We start from the raw sequence: 22,618 nt of genomic DNA, 5'->3' as shown, positions 1-22,618 counted from the left end.
CCAGGGCACTTCGTTTCGAAGGAGTTGTCTTAGAAACTTGGAAAAGGGCTCATTTGATTGGAAATTAGAACGGCTAGTGCCCTTTTTAATAGTCGAAAGAGATTGGAAGGCAACTAACACCCCCTCCACGCCCATCATTTCCCCAAACACATCCAATCAAAATTTTTAGATAGCCATTTTGTTCAGTGTAGTTGATTTCCAGATTGAAAATATGTTTTTGAGGAGGTCACTCCCCCAAAACCCCCAGGGCAAGGTTTTTAAGTTATGCCCTGGGGGCATATAAGAACAATGTTGGCACAATGTATTATTTATTATTTTTTCCTTTAGACCAGGGCACTTTGTATCGAAGAAGCTATCGTAGTAACTTCCAAAAGGGCTCATTCAACCGGAAATTGTAATGGCTTGTGCCCTTTTTAATAGTCGAAAGCGATTGGAAGGCAACTAACACCCCTTCCACGTCCACTATTTCCCGAAACACATCCAATCAAAATTTTGAGATAGTCATTTTGTTCAGCGTAGTTGATTTCCAGGTAGAAAATATGTTTTCGAGGAGGGCACTCCCCACAGCCCTCAGGACAAGGGTTGTTAGTTACGCCCTGGGGGCATATAAGGTTTTTATAGAACGTGTTGTCGTAGGAACTTCTAAAAAGGCTCATAAGATTGGAAATTGAAATGGTTAGTGCCCTTTTTGATAGTCGAAAGTGATTGGAAGGCAACTAACACCTGTTCGACGCCCACCATTTCCCCAAAACACATCGAATCAAAATTTTGAGATAGCCATTTTGTTCCAAGCTGTTTAGAGTTCAGGAAATTTTACCTTTGAGCAGGACACTCTCCCATAGTCTTCAGGGCAAGGGTTATAAGTTATGCCCTCGGGGTATATAAGTTTTTATTGAAATCTTTGTCGTAGAAACTTCAAAAAAGGCTTATTCGATGGGAAATTGAAAGCGCTAATACCATTTTTAATAGTCAAAGGTAATTGGAGGGTGGCGGACCCCCCTCTCATGCTCTCCTTTTCCCTATACCCCTCTAACCAAAATTTTGTAGTAGCCAGTATGTCCAATGTAGGGATCGGCTTTAGACCTTAGGACATTGTTGATGACAAACCCCCCCCCCACAGCCCTACGGGCTCGGGTTGCCAGTAATTACCTGGTGTCACACTAGGTTCTCATTGAACGTGTTGTTATAGAATCTTCAAAACGGGCTCATTCGATTGGAAATTGAAATGGCTAGCGCCCTTTTTCATATTCAAAAGTGATTGGAAGCTAACAAACACCCCTTTCGCGCCCACCTTTTCCCCAAACACATCCAATCAAAATTTTTAGACAGCCATTTTGTTTCACGCAGTATGAAGTTCAGGAAAATATACGTTTGAGCAGGACCACTCCCCCCACAGTCTCCAGGACAAGGGTTATAAGTTATGACCTGGGGACATATAAGTTTTTATTGAAATGTTTGTCGTGGAAACTTGAAAAAGGAACTCTTTCGATTGGAAATTCAAAGGGCTAGTGTCCTTTTTAATAATCGAAAGTGATTGGAGGGCAAATAACCCCGTCTCACGCCCATCTTTTGCCATTTTATTCAACGTAGTTGAAAGTTTTGGAAATTGGGTCTTTAAGGATGACAATCCCCCCTCCACTGCCCACATGGCAAGGGTTGTAAGTTATGCCCTTGGGGCATGTAAGGTTTTTATAGAAAGCGATTTTGTAAAAACTTAAAAAGGGCTCATTCAATTGGAAATTGAAAGGGCTAGTGCCCTCTTAATAGTTGAAAGTGATTGAAGGGCATTTAACCCCCCTCTCACGTCCGCCATTTCCCCAAACACGTCCAATCAAAATTATGAGATATTTATTTTGTTCAACGTAGTCGAAAGTTCTGGAAATTAGGTCTTTTAAGATGATAACCCCCTCAGAGCCCTCAGTGCAAGGGTTGCAAGTTATGCCCTGTGGGCATATAAGGTTTATATTGAAAGTTGTTGTAGAAATTTCAAAAAGGGCTCATTTGATTGGAAATTCAAATTGCCCTTTCTAATAGTCGAAAGTGAGTGGAGAGTAATTGACCCCCCTCTAACGCCCACCATTTCCCCAAACACATTCAATCAAAGTTAGAGATAACCATTTTGTTCAGTGTAGTTGAAACTTCTTGAAATTAGGTCTTTGAGGATGACTCCCCCCCCCCTCCTCAGCCCTTAGGGCAAGGGTTGTAAGCTATGACCTGGGGGCATATAAGGTTTATATAGAAAGTTGTTGTAGAAATTTCAAAAAGGGCTCATTTGATTGGAAATTGAAATTACCCTTTCTAATAGTCGAAAGTGAGTGGAAAGTAATTAACCCCCCTCTCACGCCGACCATTTCCCCAAACACATTCAATCAAAATTTTAATATTGCCATTTTGTTCAACGTAGTTGAAAGTTCTGGGAATTAGGTCTTTGAGGCTGACACCCCGCCCCCCCCCCCACAGCCCTCAGGGCAAGGGTTATAAGCTATGGCCCGGGGGCATATAAGGTTTTTATAGAACGCGTTGTCGTAGAAACTTCAAAAAGAGCTCATTCGATTAGAAATTGAAATGGCATTCCTTCCAGAATATATATTAGTTTCTGTATTAATTATAATAACTAATACATTTCGGGTGAAATTGTCGAATATTTGTATTAGTTTGCTAGCTAAAAGAAGAATAAGCCACAAGAATTTATTTATATTAATCAATAGATATTGAATGTACCATCCGATTTGTCGTTCAATTTTCTTATCAAATACGTTCACTTTTTCGTATAATAATCGCTAACGTCGCAAGTTCTATTTCTAACACTTAAAATGAAACATGATTTCTTATTTTGTTCGTTAGAATCTCTGTTTATACTTAGTAATGCATATTAGTAAACTAGTGTTGAAAATATTATTTCATCCTTTATAATTATTATGAAAATATCATTATATTTCAGGGTTTTCTTGTCCTTGACAAGGGTGTTGATGTCAAAAGCCTTGTCGATAGGGCTTATGTGAAATAATGACTAAATTTATTGAAGCTTGAGCATTAAAGTAAGTTCGTAATCTAGTACACCTAAGGTCCTAGAAAGCGAATATCGGACCCAAATATCTGTCGATCTAGGTTCGGAACCTAGTACATTGAAGGTTCTTGAAAGTCAATTAGTCTTAGTATTAGTATAAGTGAATTAGTATTAGTCTAGTCTGGTATCTGTAGGTAGCCAATTACCTAGTAACATGATACTGTTTAGACTGAGAGATGTTGTAGACAAAGTTTTAAGAGAAGAACAGTGCGGTTTTAGAAAAGGTAGAGGATATGTCGACCAAATTTTCACTCTCAGGTTAATAATTCAGAAGTGCCTGAGTTGTCGAACACTTTTGGTCCTCAGTTTTATAGATCATGAGCAAGCGTTCGATTTTTTTTATATAAGGGCTTTAGAAAAGGTTTTATCCTTGTATGGTATACCAGACATATACATTAAAGTGATTAGTGCTATGTGCGCGAATAACACTGCTGCGGTTAAGGTAGGAATTGAGGTTAGCAGTTGGTTTTGTATTAAATCAGGAGTTAAGCAGGGTTGTGTTCTATCCCCCTTTACATGAATTTTTTTGATGGACTTTGTCTTAAGGAGGTAACCGGCTGACTGACCGTATTTCAAACAGTAGGCTGTACGAAAAATGTGGTCCAATACCGCTTTGTAGGGCTATAATGAAAGAAAGGTTAAAGTGGCTATTGCACGTTGTGCGGATGAAGGATGACAGATTGCCGAAAATTGTACTTTTTGGCCAACCGTCTAGGGCTAAACGGAAAGCAGGCTATCCTCGTCTGGGATGAGAGGACGTCATAAAGAAAGATTTAAAGGAAATGGAAACTTCCTGGGAGAGTGTAAAAAGGGAGGCTTTAAATAGATTGGGATGGAGAAGGAGCGGGCGTAGCTGTGTTGACCTTAGGATGTTTGCTGCTGCGGTGAGTTGTTAGTAGTAGAATTAGTAGTAGAAAGTGAACATCGGACTCAAATATCTGTTGAGCAAAGAGAATATCTTCTAAGATCTTTTCTAGAAATTGATTTAATCATAGGCAGCGCAATCGCGCTTCCTAAGTAAAGAACGATGTTGGCACAAAGTATTATTTTTTTTTTTTTTTCATACAAGGGCACTTTGTTTCGAAGGAGTTGTCGTAGAAACTTTGAAAAGGGCTCATTCGATTGGAAATTGGAACGGCTAGTGCCCTTTTTAATAGTCGAAAGAGATAGGAAGGCAACTAACACCCCATCCACGCCCATCATTTCCCCAAACACATCCAATCAAAATTTCCAATCTTTTCTAGAAATTGATTTAATCATAGGCAGCGCAATCGCGCTTCCTAAGTAAAGAACGATGTTGGCACAAAGTATTATTATTTATTTTTTTTTACCAGGGCACTATGTTTCGAAGGAGTTGTCGTAGAAACTTGGAAAAGGACTCATTCGATTGGAAATTGGAAAGGCTAGTGCCCTTATTAACAGTCAAAAGTGATAGGAGGGCAACTAACACCCCATCCACGCCCATCATTTCCCCAAACACATCCAATCAAAATTTTTAGATAGCCATTTTGTTCAGCGTAGTTGATTTCCAGATAGAAATTATGTTTTTGAGGAGGACATTCCCCCACAACCCCCGGGCAAGGTTTTTAAGTTATGCCCTGGGGGCATATAAGAACGATGTTGGCACAATGTATTATTTATTATTTTTTCTTTTAGACCAGGGCACTTCGCATCGAAGAAGTTGTCGTAGAAGCTTCAAAAATGGCTCATTCAATTTGAAATTTGAGTGGCTTGCGTCTTTTTCAATAGTCGAAAGTGAATGGAAGGCAACTAACACCCCTTACACGCCCACCATTTCCTCAAACACATCCAATAAAAATTTTGAGATATTGATTTTGTTTAGCGTAGTTGATTTCCAGCGAGAAAATATGTTTTCGAGGAGGACACTCCCGCACAGCCCTCATGGCAAGGGTTGTGAGATAGCCATTTTGTTTCACGCAGTTTAAAGTTCAGGAAATTATACCTTTGAGCAGGAAACTCTCCCATAGTCTTCAGGGCAAGGGTTATAAGTTATGCACTGGGCGTATATAAGTCTTTATCGAAATCTTTGTCGTAGAAACTTGAAAAAAGGGCCCATTCGATTGGAAATTCAAAGGGCTAGTGCCGTTTTTAATAGTCTCGAAAGTCATTTGAGGGCAACTAACCACCGTCTCACGCCCACCTTTTCCCCAAACACATCCAATCAAAATTTTTAGATAGCCATTTTTTTCAGCGTAGTTGATTTTCAAATAGAAATTATGTTTTTGAGGAGGACACTCCCCCATAGTCCTCAGGGCAAGGGTTGTAAGTTATGCCCTTGGGGCATATAAGTTTTTTTTAGAAAGCTTTGTCGTAGAAACTTTAAAAATGGCTCATTCGATTGGAAATTCAACGGGCTAGAGCCTCTTCGGACGGACGAATAGCTCTTAAGGGTAACTAACCCCCCTCTTACACCGATAATGTCCCCAAAAACATTTGGTATACATTTTGAGATATCCGTTGTGGTAAGCGTAACTGAAAGTTCTGGGACCTAGGTTTTGGTGAAAGGCAACCCCCCACCCAGCCGTCAGGACAAGGTCTTTAAGTTATGCTCTGGGGGCATATAAGGTTTTTATAGAACGCGTTGTCGTAGAAACTTCAAAAAGGGCTCATTCGATTGAAAATTGAAAGGGCTAGTGCCCTTTTTAATAGTCGAAAGTGATTGGAATGCAACTAACACCCCTTTCACGCCCGCCATTTCCCCAAACACATCCAATCAACATTTTGAGACAGCCATTTTGTTTCACGCAGTTTAAAGTTCAGGAAATTATACCTTTGAGCATGACCACTCCCCTCACAGTCTTCAGGGCAAGGGTTATAAGTTATGACCTGGGGACATATAAGTTTTTATTGAAATGTTTGTCGTGGAAACTTGAAAAAGAGCTCTGTCGATTGGAAATTCAAAGGGCTAGTGTCCTTTTTAATAGTAGAAAGTGATTGGACGGTAACTAACCCCCGTCTCACGCCCACTTTTAGCCATTATATTCAACGTAGTTGAAAGTTTTGTAAATTGGGTCTTTAAGGATGACAACCCCCCCCCCACTACCCAAATGGCAAGGGTTGTAAGTTATGCCCTGGGGGCATGTAAGGTTTTTATAGAAAGCGATGTTGTAAAAACTTTAAAAAGGGCTCATTCATATTGGGAAATTGAAAGGGCTAGTGTCCTCTTAATAGTTGAAAGTTATTGAAGGGCATTTAACCCCCTCTCACGCCCACCACTTCCCCAAACACGTCCAATCAAAATTATTAGATATTTATTCTGTTCAACGTAGTCGAAAGTTCTGGAAATTAGTTCTTTTAAGATAATAGCCCCACCACAGCCCACTGGGTAAAGTTCTTAAGTTATGCCCTGGGGTTATTTAAGGTTTAAATATAAAGTTACTGTAGAAATTTCAAAAAGGGCTCATTTGGTTGGAAATTAAAATTGCCCTTTCTAATATTCGAAAGTGAGTGGAGAGTAATTGACCCCCCTCTCACGCCCACCATTTCCCCAAACACATTCAATCAAAGTTTAGAGATAACCATTTTGTTCAAAGTAGTTGAAAATTCTAGAAATTAGGTCTATAAGGATGACAACCCCTCCCCACAACCCTTAGTGCAAGGGTTGTAAGTTAGGCCCTGGGGGCATATAAGGTTTTTATAGAAAGTTGTTGTAGAAACTTTAAAAAGGGCTCATTTGATTGGAAATTGAAATTACCCTTTCTAATAGTCGAAAATGAGTGGAAAGTAATTGACCCCCCTCTCACGCCCACCATTTCCCCAAACACATTCAGTCAAAATTTTAAGATAGCAATTTTGTTCAACGTCGTTGAAAGTTCTGAAAATTAGGTCTTTGAGGATGACAACCCTCCCCTCCCCCACTTCCCTCAGGGCAAGGGTTGTAAGCTATGCCCCGGGGGCATATAAGGTTTTTATAGAAGGCATTGTCGTAGAAACTTCAAAAAGAGCTCATTCGATTAGAAATTGAAATGGCTAGTGCCCTTTTTAATAGTTGAAAGTGATTGGAGGGCAACGAACCTCTCTTCCCACGCCCACCATTTCCCCAAACACATCCAATCAAAATTTTGAGATAGCTATTTTGTTTCACGCATATTAAAGTACAGGAAACTATACCTTTGAGCAGGACACTCCCCCACAGTCTTCAGGGCAAGGGTTATAAGTTGTGCCCTGGGGGCATATAAGGTTTTATTGTAATCTTTGTCGTAGAAACTTGAAAAAGAGCTCTTTCAATTGGGAATTCAAAGGGCTAGAGGCCCTTTTTAATAGTCCCTTTTAAAAGGTCCTTTTAAATAGTCGAATATTATTTGGGGTGCAACTAACCCCCGTCTCACGCCCACCTCTTCCCCAAATAAATCCAATCAAAATGTTTAGATAGCCATTTTATTCAACGTAGTTGAATGTTTTGGAAATTAGGTCTTTAAGAATGACAACCCCTCCCCCCCTCCACAGCCCTCATGGGAAGGGTTGTAAGTTATGCCCTGAGGTATATAAGTTTTTATAGAAAGCGCTGTTGTAGAAACTTCAAAAGAGCTCAGTCAATTGGAAATTGAAAGGGCTAGAGCCCTTTTTAATAGTTGAAAGTGATTGAAGGGCAGCTAACACCCCTCTCACGCCCACCCTTCCCCTAAACACATCCAATCAAAATGTTTAGATATCTATTTTGTTCAACGTAGTCGAAAGTTCTTGAAACTAGGTCTTTTAGGATGATAACCCTCTCAGAGCCCTCAGTGCAAGGGTTGTAAGTTATACCCTGGGGGCATTTAATGTTTATATAGAAAATTTTTCTAGAAATTTCAAAAAGGGTTCATTTGATTGGAAATTGAAATTGCCCTTTTTAATTGTCGAAAGTGAGTCGAGAGTAATCTCACGGCCACCATTTCCCCAAAAACATTCAATCAAAGTTTAGAGATAAACATTTTGTTCAACGTAGTTGAAAGTTCTGGAAATTATGTCTTTGAGGATGAAACCCCCCCCCACCCCAGCCCTCAGGGCAAGGGCTGTAAGTTATACTATGGGGGCTTATAAGGCTTTTACTGAAAGCGTTGTTGTAGAAACTTCATAAGAGCTAATTTGATAGGAAATTGAAATGGCTAGCGCCTTGTTTAAGATCTAAAATGCATTTGAGAGCGCCTAACACCCCTCTTACGCCTGCCATTTCCCCAAACACATCCAATCAAAATTTTGAGACAGCCATTTTGATTAACGTAGTTGAAAGTTTCGGAAATTATGTCTTAGAGGATGACAACCACCCTCACAGCCCATAGGGTAAGGGTTGTAATTTATTCCCTAGAGGCATATAAGGTGCTTATAGAAAGTTTTGTCGTAGAAACTCAAAAAGGGCTCATTCGATTGGAAATCGAAAGTCCTAGTGCCCTTTTTAATAGTCGAAAGTGATTGGAAGGCTTGAAATTTTTATAGTAAGGATCGATATGGGTATAATGTATGATTTTTTTGTTGTTTTTGTTTAGACCAGGGCACTTCGTATCGAAGGAGTTGTCGTAGGAACTTCGAAAAGGGTATATTCGATTGAAAATAGAAAGGGCTGATTCCGTTTTTAATCTCAAGGCTACGGAAGAGTCTTGCCTTTTGTCGTCTGCATTTTCTGATGCAAGGAAGACTCTAACAACACACGTCATGAGGGAGGCGGCTCTTGCCCATCTGCACTATGTGCCCCAATAACGCCATCATCTACTAGTGATTGCCTATCTATGGTTTATATATTCTGCCGCTACTTATATTTAATAATTTCTTCTTTATTTTGAGACTGTATTTGATTTAGTTTAAAACCATTAATTTTATAGGTTTTATGTAGATCCTGTTCTGGTCCTGGATTTTCAGTCTTTGTACCCTTCTGTGATTATTGCACATAATTATTGTTTCTCAACTTGTATTGGCAGGTTACAAAACCTTGGAGAGTAAGTTGTCTTTAATTTCTACTTACATGTATAATAACTAATGTCGCGTAACGTTATAAAACAGGTTCCCGGAGGCCAAGCGAGTATTTCTTCACTAAAATGGTGAATTCCGTAGAATAAAATATATAAAATTCATACAATGGCATTTTGTGAAAAAATGGCGATTGGTGAAAAAATGGATCAAATAAGAAGTTGAAAAAGACATATATCTTATATTACTAGACTCAAACGACAAGTAAAATTACTTCGAGAAAACCAAGACGATTATGACTCCCATTCCCATGGGGGGAATTTGGGTCTTACTATTGTTGAGCTTGAAGTTTAACTACTGTCGAAATTTGACTAAAAATTGTATTCTATCCACGAAAGCTTAATATAGGGTTATTTAGTATCTATAGCATTCTAAGGTACTATGAAAGAAATCAGTCCAATGTGTTTTTGCTAAGCCAACCCTGTCTTATCTCGTGGCTGGAGAACCTAGTTAAAACTTGAAACTTTCAGGTTTTTTTTTTGCTTTCTATTAAATGGGAGGGGGGGTAAGGAGATATTGAATCATTTATATAGTTGTTTCCTCGTGTCGTTATAAAGTATGTGATTTTTCTATTTGTTTGCCTCTCGTTAACCTAACTTTTAACTTTTAACCTAACTCGTTAACCTATTAGCTCTATTAACCTAATTATCCTGTTGTCTTAATAACAGCCCCTAATAGACCAGCTGTTTATATAATATATTAATCTAAAGCTAGATGTCTAATAGATACGGCCCTTGGACTGCGAGTGTTTTCCAAAGAATTTGGATGGGGTTCACGACCAATATTGGAAATATTGTATTTTTCCCTGATCAATGGTTAAACACTAGAACCAAACATGCAATTTATTTAGCAAAAAGTTGAAAGGCCAGGGATATTAAAAAGTCCAAAGAGATAGAAAGAAGGAGAGAGAGAGAGAGAGAGAGAGAGAGAGAGAGAGAGAGAGAGAGAGAGAGAGAGAGAGAGAGAGAGAGAGATAGAGAGAGAGAGAGAGAGAGAGAGAGCGAGAGAGCGAGAGAGAGAGAGACAGAGAGACAGAGAGACAGAGAGGCAGAGAGAGAAGAAAAAGGGAGACGAAGCTAGATTTTTTTATATTAAATTATGAAGTTTATCGTATTTAAGACACGCTGCTTTTCTTTTAAAAAAATGAAGAATCTCAATTTAGAACTAAAATTTGCGTCCTTAAAATGGACCATTATTATTTATTGAAAACATATGAGCTTACTAATTAGAGTACTCGCCAAATATACTAAAAAGAAAATAAATATGAATCCCCCCCTCCTCCCTTCCAAAAAGATATTTCAAGATTCTAAATAAGAAAAGTAGAAATAGCGTCATAAATTTTTCCATCAATGCGATAGATAATAACCCTTAACGCTTAATTATAATTTTTGTTCATTTTATAATCAGGATTCATTCCGCAAGTTGTTCAAACGTAACGATTCTTCATTTTATTTAGTTATTTTAGCGACAAATTTTGACTTTACTTATCTATCATTCTGCTACAATGTTAACGGGGATATGGTGGGGGGATAATAGATGGGGCTTGAGGTACTTTTGCTCGTTGTGTAATTATGACCAAACGGACCTTGATTAAAAAACACGCCTCGTACATCACTTATTAACCAGTTCCAGCAGTCTGACCACTGGATTATTAACCAGTGGATTGTTCGAATTACTAATATGGTGGGGGGATAACAGATGGGGCTTGGGGTACTTTTGCTCGTTGTGTAGTTATGACCAAACGGACCTTGATTAAAAAACACGCCTCGTACATCACTTATTAACCAGTTCCAGCAGTCTGACGAGTGGATTATTAACCAGTGGATTGTTCGAATTAGTAATATGGGGTTACAATTTTCCACTGCTGCAGGGCTTGGCAACAGGCTTTCTACCAATACCTGTAAAAAAAGGACTCAGCAACTGAAGCAATACACTATGCACTGCCAATAGCTTTGGAGGCTTTTTAACCTTTAGCCTTGTATCTCATTAGTGAATTTTTTTTACAGGGACTCCCTGTGTCAAAACTTTTTTATCATCTCTTTCAGAAATATTGATCATCGTAAAAAAAAATGTATCTGTCTTAAGTTCAAAAGTTTATTTTCTTGCTTTCTAATGCAATTAAAGAATGTTTTCTAAGAAAGGAGCAATTAAAGAATGCTCTGGCTTTCTAAAGAAAGGAGCAAAGGGTAAGCTGAAGTTTCTTTGGCAATTAAAGAACTATTAAAGTTAAGAAGACACGCAAGGTGCCATTCCTCTGTTACAAAAAAAAAAGAAAATTTAATGACAGACTCAAACCAACGTTACAAACTAAAAAGTTTTGGAACCACTAGATGCTAGCACCCACGGAAAAGCACTCCTTTTTGGATATCTAAATTCTCCTCTCTTAATTTTGAAGGTTTTAAAATTGAAATAGTTCTGTAAATGATCAAAATATTGAGAGTCCACGAATTTTTTTTTTTTTTTTTTTTTTTTTTTTTTTTTTAATTGATCGTGCTTCGTAAATCTTCGATCGTTACGTACGAATGTAAATCAAAGAATGTTACGTACGAATGCGAAAGCTGCTTAAATGTAATGACTAAGGTAAGCATACATACTTAATTTCTTAGGCCACACTGCTTTTTCATTTACGAAAAATTAAATCGATTTAATTTAAATAAAGCAGTAGAACAAAAAAGGAACTATTCAGTTTTTTTATTAATTGGGGTTTTGTTGTTGTTGTTTTTTCGGTTTTTGTTCTACTGCTTTATGTAAATTAAACCCATTTTTCTCTCTTAATTCTCTCTTAAGTTTCTCTCTTAATTTTTCGTAGCAAAGCACAAATAATAGAAGTTATAAAAATGTCTAAATTTATCGTAATTTTGTGGCTATTAAATGGCGTTTAACTTTGTAGAAGCCCAGAAATAATTAAATAATGCACCTTATAATTGAAGTTTATGTATATTATGTACGATTAAACAACCTGTGGTATCCTGGGTCTTCTATATTGAGTCGCTTGTTTTTATATCTTGATACTAACCCGGAATTTTATTAAAGTATTTGTTATGATTTTGACTCTTTATGTTTTATAAAAATGTATATAAACCAAACTAAATTGTATTGTATATGGAATGAATTAATATTATATTTATATTACTATAAGCGTGACGATATACTACATTGGGTGAAGAGATATACTATATGACGATATACTATATTGGCTAACTAGAAGAGACAGAAGAATTTGTGCCATCGCCTAAATATTGCCTAAATTAAGCGTACCCTGGAAAACTTTTTTTTGTTTTGTAGAAAAATACACCTGCACAGGGAAGGAAGGGCTACTCACCTATCTCTCAGAATCACTTTTATTTTCACTTTATTCTGTCTATATAGTATGACTTTTAAAAATATTTTTTATATTTTGTAAAAAGGTATATGTTACCGTGAATGCTCAAAAATCCTGAATGTCGACATTCAGCGGTGAATGTCCGAAAGACCTTTTTTTCCTTGAATTTAGTGAGCGTTGCCAGTCAAGTTTCTCAATTTAATGTGAGGTTAGCTTAGGTTTTTTACCCATTTCTGACATTTATAATAAAAGTTGACCTAACTTAACGTAAACTAACCTAACCTAACTTTTACCATCATAGCTTGCATAAGACTGAAAAAGCTGACTCGCAAAGCTAATTGATTTTAAGCAGAGGAAAGGGAATTTCGGATATTCACCGGTGTATGTCGAAATTAGCCAGATTTCGGACATTCACGGTAGCATCTATAAACTAAACTAAATTATATTATATATAGAATGAATTAATATTTTATTCACATTACCACAAGCTAAACCACGATGGGAAAAGTACGGATGTTTATCCTAACCTGATTCTTAACCTAGGATTTTTAAGGCGGTTTGTTTGATCTAATGCTTGATTCTCTTCACGTCTCTTTTTTCTCTTTTTTAGATCTGATTATGTAGAATTTGGATGCACTTATTTAAAAATAAAGCCGGAAACATTGAAAAAGTTGTTTGATGAAGATATGATTACGTTTTCTCCAGCTGGAGTTGGTTTTGTAAGGTCAGAAGTCCGCAAAGGGATCTTACCGAGAATGCTTAAGGATATCTTGGAAACTAGATTAATGGTAAGCTATCTTACATAATTGTGTAAATTAACGTTTAAAAATTAACGCTTGCAACGTTTTAAATGATCATTAAAGGTCCTTCCTCTTTGAAAAGCTGAAATGCTTAATGAACAATATTGACGTAAAGTATATGCCTTCCCTCGGTACATGGGTCAACTTACATCTGTGATTGAGATGATGTGCCCCAATGTCTCTTTATATGCGGCTAGTTTTGGACTTTTTCTAAAAGTTATCTTTATCGAAAGCATTCTTTATGGAGATTTGGTTTTGTAAGGCAGATGTCCAAAAAGGGATCTTGTCGAGAATGGTTAAAAACATCCTACAAACTAGGTTAATGGCAATTTAATAGACATGAATATACGAAGGAAATTATGAAATAAATATTTGAGCAAATATTATTAAAATCTTGGGAGGATAAGGCTTTTCTTGAAGCTTATCAAAGGAGGAGAGGAATGTGTGTGAAAGAGGTAAGAGGTAGAAAGAGGTCGGACAGTGAAAAAATTGTAGAAAGAGGTAACTTAACTGTTATAACAAAGATCAAAGAGTGTATTAGTTTTCTTTTCCAAAAACAAGCAGTTGTGCTTTTTTCGGGTTTTATCTACTCAGGGGCACCATTGTGAAGGAAGGGGAAGGAATAGGGCAATTGCTCGATCGGGTTTTAGTCCCCCCCCCTTCCTAAAGATTTGTACGAAAATGTAAAAAGCAAGGCTACAGAGCACTGTTAAAGGAGTGCACGATGTGTTAAAGAAATTGAACTGTGTGTCGCACCCCAAAACCCCAGATGGGCCCAAAAGTGGGATATAGACACTTTCCCTTAAAAATGACCAAATCCTTAAATACTGAAAAAAATGTCTTTTCTAGTCTCTCCTTATGGGGGAGATTTTGTTGAAGTAGTTTTTTGTTTATGATTTCTACTGTTAAATAAAGAACTCAGAACTCAAAACTAGTATATCTTGAAGATTCCGAGCTATTTGTGTAGAGAAATTCCTGCTAGTATCCTCACCCTAGGTTTATCGAAGGTTTAAGCCACTAAAAAAAGACTAAAATGTTAAAATACAGAACAAAATAATCAATTGAAATTTAATGAAATGGGAAGAAAATCGTTAAAACTTGATATAAGTTAAAAGATAACCAGAAAGTATATGTTAAAGAAAATAAACTGTATCCCCCCCCCCCCTAGAAGGGGGTCCAAAGGTGGATATTGGCCCCAGATGTTTATGAAAATGTAAAAGAAAAACATTGTTAAAGAGCTGTAAAAGAAAAAAAGCTATTGGACATTAATGTTACAAAATGACAATGCAATAACATTTTGGGCCTCTAATTAAAAGCTCTGTAGGATGGGATCTCTGGCATGATGCTCGTATATCCCACGATAAAACATAATACTCTTGAAAAAATAATAGGGAATAAAAGAAAGCTGAAAATAAACATATAATGCTCCCGTCTTAAAAGCCTTCTAAAATTGAGTGAAAGGGAAGGGGTTTCGAAAACCCCCGAGAAATGCCCTGTAAATTCATTATAGTTGAAGGTTAAAAATGAATTTCTTATTTCTTTAAAAAGCCCCTTATCGGCAGATCGAAAAGGCGGGCCTCTCCCGGAACGCTCCCCTCGAAGCGCCCGGTAAAGCTTGGGGTCTCCGCCAACACGTCTGTTTATCCCACGATAAAATATAAAGCCCTTGAAAAAAAATAAGGAATAAGAAAATTCTGACAATAAGCATAAAATGTATCTAGGATACGTACTTCATCATGAAACAGTTAGAAACCCGCTCTTGCAGTAAACTAAGTTTTTCATGTGGGAACAATTCATTTTATAGCGTCATTGATTGTTCTGTAATTGAATGCCGCCTTGTTTCCAAGCAAGCTTCAATCCGCTTATTTCTGTTGTGGGAAGTTTGAATTCTATGTGGGGGTCGCTGGAAAATCTTTGAATAAACAATATCTCCTAGCCAAATTTCGATGCATGGGGCTTAGAATCAGGTCACTTTCCGGTTAGACTTTACCTCTCAGGCTAATGGAAGACATATGTTTGCATACAAGAAAAAGAGTGTTTGCAGTAGGCCATATAAGAATTTCCCGTATAAAAGAAAGAGTGGACCTTTTATATAGGATTTGGGGTCTGGAAAAAAGGAATTGTAGCTTCTCCATAGGATTTGGGGTTGGAAAAAAGGAATTGCACCTGCTCCATAGCCAAAACGGCCAGGAAGGACCTACAGAAAAGGAATTGGAGTTGTTGGATAGTGAAAACGGTCAGGAAAAAAGGAATTGGACTTGCTGGATAGGGAAAAGAGCCATGAAAAAAAGAATTGGACTTGCTGATTGGGAAACGGCAGTGAAAAAAGGAATTGGAGCTGCTGGATAGGGTAAACGGCCAAGAAAAAAGGAATTGGACTTGCTGGATAGGGAAAAGGGCCAGGAAAAAAGGAATAGGACTTGTTGCTTAGGGAAAACGGCCAGGAAAAAGGTATTGGAGTTGCTGGATAGAGAAAACGGCCAGGAAAAAAAGAATTGGAGTTGCTGGATAGGAAAAGGGCTACGAACCAATAAGGCTACCCCTACTCGTCTCATCGTCAATATACAAGTGTCTCTCACTCCATCTGTAAGATCCTTTTCGTGACCTTTATTCTCTGTCATTTTGCTTGGGACAGTCCCCCTGATTTGCCTTTAAGGTGCCAATTGCTTAGTACCCTATAAAAAAAATAACCGTTCTTAATGTCTGTATAATCTTTTTATTTTGTCTTTTTTGTTTTTTACTTTCTTTTTTAATTTTGTTTAGTGTCCTTTCTATGTCTTTTTTCTTCTCCCTTACTTTATTTCTTGGTCATGGAGCCTTAGGCACAGGAGGTAGCGATGCGTTTTCTTTGTTCAATATGAATAGATAGTAAAACTAAAAAGCCATTTCTTCTCTCTCCTGTTAGAACTTCTTTGGATCGAGAGTCGGGGTAGCAGTTTAATAATCTCGATACCCAGAAGTTCATCTGAAAACGTGATGCTTATTGCTGGTTTGTTCAAGAGAACTGATAAATAACTCAGGTAATATGATCGTACCTCCGTGCATACATGGTACCGGTGGGATTATTACAAGATAAAGCTGCAACGTTAGGAAAACGGAAGTCAATAGTATATAAAGAAGAAAATAGGGGACAAATCTAGATTGATGTACTATCTCTCATTATCAGTGGTGTCCCACAAGGATCTATCCTAGGTCCCCTTCTGTTCAACCTTTACATAAACGACCTAGTTGATCATATTGACTCAACAATTCTGCTGTACACGGATGATATCAAGCTATATCGTATCATCATGTCACCTGAAGACTCTGCAAAACTCCAAGAAGATCTTGACCGTATTAGCGCCTGCATGAGGACTTGCCTGATGGAAATTAATATCCCGAAAAGCCACCACTTGACCCTCGGATCTGAATATTCATCTGCATCATACAGCATTGGGACCACACCACTTGCTTAAAGCACGGTTGAAAGAGATTTGGGTATCATGGTTGACAAAAAGTTGACCTTTTCAGACCACTATGAATTGGCCATAAAACAGGCTACGCGGATATCAGCGCTGATCAGGAGAATGTTTAAGTGTCTCGATATAGAAATGCTCGCGACCCTCATCAAGTCACTAGTCCGCCCAATTCTCGAATATGTTCATTGCGCAGTTATGGTCATTGGGTCCATGCCTGAACAAGAATATAGATGCACTTGAAGCAGTTCAAAGGCGGATGACGAAGTTCTCCCTAAGTCTGAAAGACCTCACTCACGAAGAACGTCTTCGTCTGGTTCACCTACCAGCACTCTCATACATATTTCTAAGAGGTGATATGATCGAGATGTACAAGCTATGCCATGGCTACTATGACAACGTCCCCGGAGAAGCACTGCTGGTCTTTAACGAGAATTATCTACGTGGCCATCCCTTAGAGCTTAAAATTGAGAGGTTCTTCAAATATGTAGGCAAATGAGCCTTTTGAAACTGAGTTGTCGACACCTGGAACTCCCTACCCGATGAAACCGTTCTGGCACCATCCATCAGCTCTTTCAAGAACTCGTCTCACAAGATATACGAGAGTCGTATGTACGACTTCAATAACTTTAGAAGATTTATCTAAATTTTTGTATGTCTTTTTCCTGTTTTGTAAGAGGCTCTGGCCTACGTTTCTGCATTATATTATATCATAAACAAGTTTTTGATGCGTTTTTTTAGTTTTTTTGTGTAACCCCCCCACCCGGAATTTTTTTTTTTATAGTAAAACCCCCTCCGAAAAAAATCCTGGGTACGGCCTTGCCAATAGCTCCACTAGACCCGGGCCTAGGGGCGCAAAATGTCAGGGGATGCAATAAATTATCACTGAGTGATTGTTTTCTTAACAAAGACTGGACTGCTTTGATTTATCGCCAAAGTGCCTGATGCACTCTGTCGCCACGCTACCTGGCAGCTGAGAGTTTGGTATCACCTCTCGTTCATTACTTTTGGCTATCAGTTGTGTTCTGTTCAGTGCTTCCAATATCCTCGTGTTTTCGGGGATTTCCCCGAAAATCTCGCAAAAACGGAGCGGTAAGAACGCTTGGGCCTAGAAGCGTCAAAGTTTTAAATCCGGCCCTGTTTGTTTACTTTAGATATCCAACTTAAGATAAATTTGGGCCCCAAAATTTGCAAGCTGGTACCCTGAATTCAGATTCAAGTAAGTTCCAACCCACGTGCCGTAGGCTTGACTTTAGTAACAACTACGAATAGAATTTAATTGCGTTACAATTTTTGCAGGTCAAACAGTCAATGAAGTTGCATAAGGATGATTCAGTGCTGCAACGTGTTCTAGACTCTCGTCAGCTTGGATTGAAGCTTATTGCAAATGTAACCTACGGATATACTTCTGCAAACTTTTCTGGTCGAATGCCATCTGTTGAGGTAGGTGCCATCTATGAATGCAATCTATGACAATATTTCAGATGTGTCTGGTAGATACTTGGTGCCTTTTGCATTTACTGTATTAGTCTTGAATGTCTGTTTCGATGATCGGCTTTTTATTCGACAGAATTAATCGAGTCGTATAGCCCTTATCATCAGCTGCCATTTAAATACGACAAATTATATCTAAGATTGATGGTCATGAATCCTTAGAAAATTGAAGGATTAAGAAGAGTGGAGAATAAAAATGTTAACTTGTAGTGACTTGAACCCGGTAACTGAAAGAGTTAAACTTCTTCTGAAGTCTTTGCTTCAAACCCTAGAATTTAAAGACCTGCCTGTCAACCTACTATTAAGCAAGAGGCTTCAAAAGTCAACTTTTTATTTATTCGAGGGGTTTGCATGCTATACTTGCTATCTTATGTCCCTCAAGACAGGGGATCAACTCCATTTGTCACCAATTATTTGGCTTGGGGTGGCGTCAATTGTGTCATTATTCTTGCTAAAACAGTTTGGAACCATCTTTAAGTGGATACCTGGGAAAATGTGAGAAAGACAAACAGGAAGGGTGTAAAAAAGAATAGGATGGCTTGACCCAGATCCTCCATTGCACTTCCAGGGAAAGTGCCAAGAAGCGAGATAGGGATCAGTGCCACCGATAGAAACTTTAATGTCTAGTTCCCCATCTTTTACCCTTTTACCTTATATACAAGAAGTAAAACATTGAATTTTCTGTTTGAAATTTGACAAAAAATGAAGTTTTTAGACGAGACGTGCCTGAAAGTGCATAATGTCTTATATTAAGTTCAAAGTCGATATTAAATGCTTTTCGTCTCACTTATAATGTAGAAGTAATCATTATTATAATTTCCATTATTACTTTTATTATTAAAACTTATTGTTATTATTGGCGGTATGTCGTAAAGAATGATTTAAGGGAAATGGGAACTTCCTGGTAGAGTGTAAAGAGGGAGGCTTTGAATAGATTAGGATGGAGAAGGAGTGTGCGTAGCTGTGTTGGTCACAGGCATCTTGGTGCTGCAGTGAGGTGTTAGTAGTGGTAATTCAAAATAAGATGCCTACCAAAGAAAATTTAATTCCGTCAGAACCTGAATTAAGTCCCTTGGCATTTTTATCTTTCTTTCTTCTTTTGTGCAGCCAATAACGTTTTTCGAAAGGCTGGCATAAACTTGGCAAAGTTGGCCATAAAGTTGGCAAAGACCTCAAAGAAATTGGGGAGCAAAGGTTATTTATAGAGACACATACCTTTATAGAGGCACTAAGTTTCTTGGACACAATGATCCACAGACTCCAAAAGTTAACTGTAGCTATTTTAGTAGCCTGTGTTGTCCAATTGCAACACTGGTTGATTTTTTAAAATAGAAAATACCTCTTTGTCGACAGGGAAAGATTCCTTTCCAAAAGACAAAGCTAATGGCATTTTGCATGGTTGAAATAACAAGGAATTTTTATTCACTTCAAGCGTAATTCTGCTGGTAAACGAAAGTAATTTTTATCACCTCTGACACAGAAGCAAATCGTCTATAGGAGGGTTTTCACACTCGTGACGTAAAATCTGGGTGACATGGGCAATATGGGTGACATGAAATTCGGTTTCGAATGCACGATTCAGCTTTCTCCAGAATCTAAATTATGTCAATTTTTTTTTTTTCATTTCTTTGCTTTTTTTGGATCGTTGATACTGCTGTGGTGAAAGGCTGCGAAATCTTACAGAGAACAATGAGCTTGCTGGAGAGTACAAAGAAACTGGGGAAGAAAGGTCATTTATGGTGGCACTGACTGCAGACGAAGCCTCTTTAACACAATGATCCACAGACTCGGAAACTGTAGCAATTTTAACATCCCTCATAGCGCAGTTAGAAGCACTTTCAAAGAGAAAAGAAAATTCCTTTCCAAAAGAGAATGTCAATAGCATATCTGCATGGATTCACTAAAGAGAAATTTTATTCATTTTAAGCACAATTTAGCTGGTAAGAGATCATTTTTAAGTCTTGTTACACAGTAGCAACCGCCTGTATGAAGATTCTGACGTGACATCTGGGTGAGACATGGGATATGGGCTGCGCAAAATTCAATTGTGCCACCTAAATTATGCCACCTTTTTCTTTTACATATCTCTTCAATTTTTAGGTAGCCGATAGTGTTGTTGCGAAGGGCAGAGAGACGTTACAAAGAGCCATAAGTTTGGTGGAGAACACGAAGAAATGGGGAGCAAAGGTTGTTTATGGAGACACTGACTCGATGTTTGTTCAGCTACCGGGAAAATCTAGAGAAGTGAGGATGAGTATTAGTTTAATTATTGATGTCATATTATAAATAATGTAAGAAATTAATAAACAAACTCATGCTTGTCACTATATAATAATTATAATGCTATATATTGTCACTATGTGATAACTAGTAACTATATAAACGAAAAACCTAATCCATTTAACATTACAGAGCTATATCAAAAAGTTAGGTATTAGTTTAGTACTCCCGCTTCCATAAGTTGGAGATGGCAGTATTTCCACCTCTCATCAACACTATAAAATTCTGGAAACTGCTTTAAAACATTCTAAAACTTACCTATATCATTCTTAAATGTAGACTATTAAACTTCCCCTCCCCCCCCTTAATAGACAAATATATAGCCCAAATCATTTATATTCAAGGGATTTGATACCTTGAAAATCACTTTGCGAGTCTCAGCGTCGGATGTCCGTCTCAAAGACAAAGGGCTTGTTATCAAATTTTCCCAGCTACACACGGAACTTCCAAAGCAGTTTTCTAAGAATTGATAGAAGATCTTTAATGTGTCAACAATTCGAAAAGCTAACGACAGGCTAGTTTTAAATACAGGATACATATAATCTCTTACTAATTGTTCAGCAAATGGCTATGTATTAAATGTACATACAGCATAAATAATATTAAAAAAGGGGAATAACATTAAATATCTGTAAACTGAAATGAGAAAAAAATATTATGAAATGTAAAGAAAATAATAAGCTAAAGAACTTTTTCAAAGGTAAACAAAAAACAATGTTCAAAAATAAAAAATCATTAACAACAAAAAAAGAGAGATATTGGGTTAGCCATTATGATTTTTCGCAAGTCTTTAGCTTTTTGATTAGAATAAATTTTGGCGAGTCTTATTGTTCCAGAACTTAGTAATTTTCAAAGAGATTCATTTCATAAAAAGAACTTACTTTGGATATTCTGTGAATTACCTTAGACCGTTTTTTTTTAGAATTGTATTATTCTTTTCTTTTTCTAGGACGCATTTCGGATTGGGGAAGAAATAGCAGAAGCTGTGACAAAAGACAATCCAAAGCCGATGAAACTCAAATTTGAGAAAGTTTATCATCCATGCATTCTACAAACAAAGAAAAGATATGTTGGTTATAAGTTCGAAAAGCCAGAACAAAAGGAACCTATATATGAAGCAAAGGGTATTGAAACTGTCAGAAGGGATGGATGCCCAGCAACTGTGAAGGTAATTTAATAATAAAAAAATGGGTATTTGATGTAAAAATTGGTTAATTTATTGTAGAAAACAAAAGGAATTTATTTAGTATAAAAATTCGAATAATTTTAAAATTATATGTAAATCTAAATTTGATGTAAAAAATAAATAAAACAGAAGAACAAATTTCAATGTTACGAAAAAATGAAAACGAAAAATGTGCACAGAAAAATTGGGGCTTGTTGATCCTAGAAAGAAATGACTAAACACATTAAAACACTACAGATTTTGTGGCCCTCTCTGACGTCGCCCTGTTTTAAGTTCAGTTGTGTCGTAGACTGCATATAGGTGGAAATGTGTTGAGAAACATCAAAGTATTTCTTATGTGGCCTTTCTAATGTGGTATTTCTTTTAATTATTTTGTGGCTTTTTCTTAACAGTGGTTAGGAAAAAGGAAAAAATAAAGTATAAAACACATTAAGGAAAAACAAAGCAATAAATTAAGAAACCAAAAACAGTCACTGCCACCGGCAAAATTTACCGGGGATTGGGGATCAGTACTCCAAGGAAGAGTGTTTTGACAAGTGTTTTGGAGGAGTGTTTGGCAAAGTTGGCCATAAAGTTGGCAAAGACCACAAAGAAATTGGGGAGCAAACATCATTTATAGAGACATATACCTTTATAGAGACACTAAGTATCTTGAACACAATGATCCACAGACTCCAAAAGTTAACTGTAGCTATTTCAGTATATTTCATATATATTTCAGTATATTTCATGGTAGTTTTTTTTACCATGATTTACGTAAAAGTGTTTCTCATTTAGGACCTTTTTTAAACGTCTCCTTGTTTTCTAGGGAGATGGGCCTCTTTCCTGGCTCTGTTCTTACTCTGCCCATCATACTATATTCATAATACTAGCAAATCACAACTCAGCAAAATTACCGATTTTAATCAAATAGTCTTTTACACAGCGTCTACAAGGAAAGACAATCGCAAACAAAAACAGCTCGACCGCTGAAATAAGTAATAAATGATTTAAATGATTTAAGTAAAAACAGAGAATAAATAATCTACTGAAATAAATAATTTAAGTAAG

General features: G+C 37.3%; 1 protein-coding gene across 1 annotated transcript in view; it reads left to right on the top strand.

The window, feature by feature from the left end:
* PolZ1 (DNA polymerase zeta catalytic subunit) overlaps positions 1-22,618 on the top strand; it is a 221,153-nt gene that overhangs the window by 171,951 nt on the left and 26,584 nt on the right. The window contains exons 14-18 of the mRNA XM_089101767.1: positions 8,887-9,000; positions 12,964-13,141; positions 17,908-18,055; positions 20,207-20,346; positions 21,332-21,550. Of these exons, the coding sequence (XP_088957893.1) occupies positions 8,887-9,000; positions 12,964-13,141; positions 17,908-18,055; positions 20,207-20,346; positions 21,332-21,550 (799 nt within the window). The remainder of the gene's footprint in view (positions 1-8,886; positions 9,001-12,963; positions 13,142-17,907; positions 18,056-20,206; positions 20,347-21,331; positions 21,551-22,618) is intronic.

The sequence above is a fragment of the Artemia sp. Qi Xiang Cuo genome, chromosome 15 (genome assembly GCF_049724085.1).
Source record: "Artemia sp. Qi Xiang Cuo chromosome 15, ASM4972408v1, whole genome shotgun sequence".
Lineage (NCBI taxonomy): Eukaryota > Metazoa > Arthropoda > Branchiopoda > Anostraca > Artemiidae > Artemia > Artemia sp. Qi Xiang Cuo.
This window is presented reverse-complemented; position numbering and strand designations above follow the sequence as displayed.